The 5,359-nt window shown below is 35.5% G+C and overlaps 1 protein-coding gene across 1 annotated transcript; it reads right to left on the bottom strand.

The window, feature by feature from the left end:
- Window positions 1–3,264: 3,264 nt before the first annotated feature.
- tmem18 (transmembrane protein 18) lies at window positions 3,265–5,359 on the bottom strand. Its single transcript, XM_030129141.1, has 5 exons — window positions 5,192–5,359; window positions 4,940–5,057; window positions 4,589–4,643; window positions 4,407–4,500; window positions 3,265–3,690 (listed from the first exon to the last, which is right to left on the bottom strand). The coding sequence occupies exons 1-5, from the start codon at window positions 5,282–5,284 to the stop codon at window positions 3,592–3,594; spliced, it is 459 nt and encodes a 152-aa protein (XP_029985001.1). The 5' UTR covers window positions 5,285–5,359; the 3' UTR covers window positions 3,265–3,591.

Raw genomic sequence — 5,359 nt, 5'->3', positions numbered from 1 at the left:
TGAAAATAGAAAATCCTCTGTGGCATCAGTCTGTTATTTCTCATCATTAAAATAAAGCACTTGGACTGATTGATCAAACAGAAAGAAAATACATGTTGACATGAAATGTTTTGAGTTTGAATGCATCTCGCCAAAGGGCTTGTAAACGTCTATTAAATAGTAATGAATGACTGTTTCCCCACAGGCACACACAAGCAACTAGAGCTGTAACTAAGGATTATTTTTTATTGTTTAGTAAATTCTTCATTATTTTTCCAATTAACAAATTTGTCACTTTATTTATAAGTGTAAGAAAGTTGTTAAAATAAAAAAGATGACTTGTACAGTAACAACTCAAATGTGTTGGCTTTGCTTTCAGAAGAGCAAAGAGTACATTTTTGAAGCTGAATTCAGATAAAAAAAAAAAAAAAAAAAACTTTTTCCACTTAAAATATTATTCAAACCTATTAAGTAGTTGGTGATAAATAGAATAGTCAATAATTTAGTAATTACATTGCAGGTTACACATGAAACTGGACAACTGTGACAAAGTAATGAAAAGTCATGAGTAGAACTTGTAAGAAGTTAAAAGATTTTTGCTTTAAAGAAGTGATATTTTGCTTTTTTTAAATAGAATTATGCATTTTAAAACATTTCCCTGTGGTCTACATAAACTGTAAATGCTATGCTTGGGTCTGAATTCTTCATTAATTCAACTCCACAGGTCCATCTTCAACCCTATTTCTGAGTAATGACACCAGAAAGGTCGTTTTGAGCACTGGCCCTTTAAATGTACATGAGCCACTTCAGGCCCCGCCCCCTTCAGGTTGTTGACCGTGTTTTCTGTCCAGTTCAGCCACTTGTGTTTGTTAATACAACCAACAACTGAACATTTTAGGTAATTGGTCCAAAGTTTGGTATATTCAGAGAAATGCTGGTAAGAAGTCTTGACCTTATACGTGCAAATGTTGTGATGTAACTAGTTATAGATGCAACAAATTAAGCAGGAATTAAAACGGCTTGTAGAAATCTGTTCGATTTTTGCCGGAATGAATATAAAGATATCTTTGCAGCACCTGGAGGGTTCAAATTCAACCTTTTTGAACTATTAGCATCCCCAAATACACAAATAAATCTACCAAAAACTAATAAAAGTGGGTTTAGCAAAATATGATCCTTTTAAATATAATGCAGAAGTCTGGAAAGACACATGAAATACCTGAATAACAAATTTAATTACGTAATCTGTAATTAAATTAACACCAACAACAAATAACACACATTAATAATAACATCTGATGGTGAAAAACGACTCCTTTAAGAACAGAACGGAGCATGAAAAGTCCATGGTGAAGGTCTGTTCCACTGAATTTATGTAGAAAACCACAGGTGGTCTAATAATTATTTCCAAAACTGCATGTTTGTCTCCATGAGCGTCTAAACTTGGTCACCAAAAGGAGATAATTTTGTTTCTTTTCCCCTTAAAACACAATCAGTCATTCTAACAGTCATGGAGGAGTCGTCAACATGGAAAATCTCCCATCACCTACACCCCCTTCACAATCACTAGCCCCACCACCACAACACACCCATTTTATCTTCCTTCCCTGTCTTTGGAGATAAGTTCAAATCATGAGTGCAATCCGATCTGCCACGCCAGCACTTAATGAATCCTGACAGATTCAAGCAGTCAGAGCATACTCACATATATCAGATGTAACTAGGAAAAACAAACTGGAAGTCTTATAATAAATAAACTTAAAACAACTTCACCTTTGAAAACACACATCCGGCCAGCTCTTTAGAAAGATAAAGTGATAAATGAAGTGAAAGATGAGGAATGTCAACGAAAAATTTAAAAAATAAAAACACATGAAAGAGAAAGAGGCACCTGTCTCATGTCTTTTAGTCCATACTGCCCTCTAGTGTAAAGAACACGTCTCATATTCCAGTCATGACTTATACATTTGGCCACAATACTCCCACTTCAAAAGGCAGAACATGTAGTCTTACTAAGTTCTCATAAAATCTGCATGGATAACTTAAAAAAAGGCTGCTGTGAGTCAACACAAATAACTGTACCTGTGAACTTTAATACATGAGGCAGAATATGTCTAATCCCGCCCACCCCCCCCTCCACATGAAGATCAGTTTACTATCCAAACCTTCATGACTACTAGGGGTCCTCAAGAGTTAAGTGGTCTGATAGCTTAAGCTGCTAACCAGAGGAAGGAAAGTGTCTTTGTACAAGCAGGTTAGACCACAAAGAACAGCCAACACACTCATGCGAGTAATATGACGCCCCCCCAGGTCATAAGACAACCCCCACCTTTGGGTGCCCTACACGAGTATAAGACACACTTATTATTAGTCTTTGTCCCTTTGACCAGAGTAGCATGGTTTTAATGTGGGGTGGAACACAGTGGCTAAAGGCTTTCCAGTGAAATCTAAATTAATCATAAATCATATTTGGGATTTAAAATGGAAGTCTATTTTTTACAACTTTATTAGTAGCGTTTTGTAGGATTAACCCCTTTTTATGCCATAAAGGCCTCCTTTTATACACTACCTTGTATCTATTTTCTTGAAAATCATAATAAAGTCTTATAGTTGAAGATTAAATCTAATTTTACTGATGTATCCTAGGTCTGCTTCCATTATATTTGGTGGTCTACGTTTGTTGGAGTGACTTGAATAATTACAGTCCCCTGTCCCAGGATCTGTTATCTTTACAGGTTCCAGAAGTCAGAACAGAACTGGAAAAGAAAGCTTTTAAATATTCTGCTCCCACTGCCCGGAACAACCTACAGAAGGACATTAAACTGAAGGAACTGATCTTTTAATACATTCTAAAGTCATTTTAAATCAATGGGAAAAAGGACAAATGTGGGTGTAGATGTTTTTCTAATTGATTGAATTGGGTTCGGCTCTGAGATGCTTTTAAGGAGAATTGTTGTTATACTTTTAGTATCTTTTTAAAAAATAATGGTGATGTTTTATATGTATGTTCTTATCAGTTTTAAGTTTGTTTTTTGTACTGACTTTCAATGTGTTTTATGTATATTTTTAGTGTGGATGTATGGCTGCGATCTCCATTTTGTGTAACTTCTGCTGCTGTTGTCTTGGCCAGGATACTCTTGAAAAACAGATTTTTAATCTCAATGAGCTTTTTTCTTGGTTAAATAAAGGTTATAATAATAATAATCATTATAATAATAATTTTATGATTGTGCAGTCTTAAAACTGACTAAACCAACAAATTCCCAGACGATGAAATCAACAAGCTGTTATTAAGTTATCCAAAAACTTTACTTTCCAAAAAACATACAGACAAAAAGCAAGAAAATTAAATCAATTTTCCATAAAAGAATTAAAAAAAAAAAAAAAAAAACCCTTTGGTCCTTGTAAATCTCCGGCGTATTTTCAGCAGCACTGCCCAACAGGCTTTATTGGGAAAAGACATCCAGTCCTGACCGACATCAAAACACAGTCCTTTTTACCATCACCAGAAGGAATCTACATTCCTTCTCCAAAATTCAGGATTAGGAAAAGAGAATAAGGATTCTGCATTCCTCCCACTACATACGGCCCATTTAAGGACATGAAAGGGAATCAGTCGCTCTTCTCTCGGTTCTCTCTGCGAGCCTTTCGTTTTAGTTGGAGTGTCTTCAGCTCAGTCATCGTGGAAAAGGTCCTGTGCACCCACACCATCTGTAATAAGATAAGATAAGACTTTATTTATCCCACCGTGGGGAATTTTCACAGTTAACGGCAGCAAAAATACAACAAGCAAGTGCAGAGAAAAAGACAGAGAGAAAAATAAACATCACAAATGCATCAACATGTGGAGAATTTGTTCTTTATCACTGTTGAAAAGAAGTTACGGTCCACTTTTTGCTTCACAAAGATTTTTATGATAACTCTGGATGTAAATGTTGTAACCTGTATCATGACAACCTTCTGCCACTGATGAGGGCATTTTGACCACATCCTAACCTCAGTCACTCTGAATCAGACCAATTGCTAAAATGTTTTTTATATTCATCTTTTCTAGTCAAATTGTTCCTCTGAATCATTCTATTGCTTCTGACATTAATACTTTCACTTCCAAATCTAATCTTTTTCAGTTATCAAATTACAACTCTGTCTAGAAATGGTTGTGGCACGACATTGTGTTCTTTTAAAAATGTTATGTGGAACAGGAACTTAAATCAAAGTTGAACTCAGCATAACATTTTGCTTCAAAACAAATGACGTCTGCTTCCGTGAACACCATTACCATCCATTCCATCCATGAAACAACAAAACCACAAGAAAGTCATTATAACCCATTTTTGGAACTTCTGAAATTACTACCAAAGCCAAATTACCGTGGAACCTGTTTGTCACTTCACTTGAGAAAGTGAAGATCTAATAGTGATACTTACCACAATGATGACTGTGTTTAGCAGAAGAGGAATCGAGTAGACCAAAGAAATAAACATGCCCTTGGAATCAAAGTATTGGAAATTTGAAAAAGACCTGCAACAAAACGAAAAGAACATTCATACTTACAGTGTGGTGTTTAAAGCTTGAGGTTAATTCAACATTTAGTCCAACACTGCCTTACCTCCAGTTCATGGCAGCCAGTTCATTTAGATATTCAGCCCCATACACCAAGACAACTGTGGAGAGACATAATGTCAACGTAATGTTACTAGTTTGTAGTGTTTTTTTTTTTGTTTGTTTTTTAAATATATATGTACATAAATGCATGTATTATACAACAATAGAACGTACAAAAAATACGAATATAAGAAAATAGTTTACAGTGTTTGGCACAAGTCTGATTTGCTTCATACATGAATTACCAATCATATTAGCAAGGGATGCTAAATAAATAAATAATAAATAAATAAAGTTAAAAACAAAAAGGGAAAAAGTCCAAGCTTCTGATAGGTGAACTGTCATCTCCACGTACCCATGAGCAGGAAGTGACAAATCTGAGCTCTGTAGTATCTGCAGGTCACCACAGTCACACACAAACACACAATATGAAATAACACAAGTCCGATAAGCCACGGCTCCGACCACTGCACCTATGAATGATAAACAACATAAATTATCCTGCTCGAAACAGAACTGTTTACGAACTCCAACCATAGCCTTTCCCTATTAGCATTTACGCTAGCAGTGCGCGCTAACTATATTAATAGGTTACACTCAAACTTACCGACATAAGAAACGTCCATATCGACGTAATTCTTAAATTGCTAAATCCATCGATAGGGATAGAGCTAATATTTTCCGCTTTCTGGTCCGTCATTTTTAAATAAGAAAAACTCCACTGACGTTAGCTTCGTTCGTGTTTTCCTGTTGGAGCACTTTTTGTCGCAGTAGA

The sequence above is a fragment of the Sphaeramia orbicularis genome, chromosome 24 (assembly GCF_902148855.1).
Source record: "Sphaeramia orbicularis chromosome 24, fSphaOr1.1, whole genome shotgun sequence".
Classification (NCBI taxonomy): domain Eukaryota; kingdom Metazoa; phylum Chordata; class Actinopteri; order Kurtiformes; family Apogonidae; genus Sphaeramia; species Sphaeramia orbicularis.
This window is presented reverse-complemented; position numbering and strand designations above follow the sequence as displayed.

Coding starts and splice junctions, on each gene's coding strand:
- tmem18 (XM_030129141.1), bottom strand. CDS start 5,284: ATGACGGACCAGAAAGCGGAAAATATTAGCTCTATCCCTATCGATGGA. Junction 4,644..4,939: donor TTGTCACTTCCTGCTCATGG/GTACGTGGAGAT, acceptor GTCTCTCCACAG/TTGTCTTGGTGTATGGGGCT. Junction 3,691..4,406: donor TAAACACAGTCATCATTGTG/GTAAGTATCACT, acceptor ATCTTATTACAG/ATGGTGTGGGTGCACAGGAC.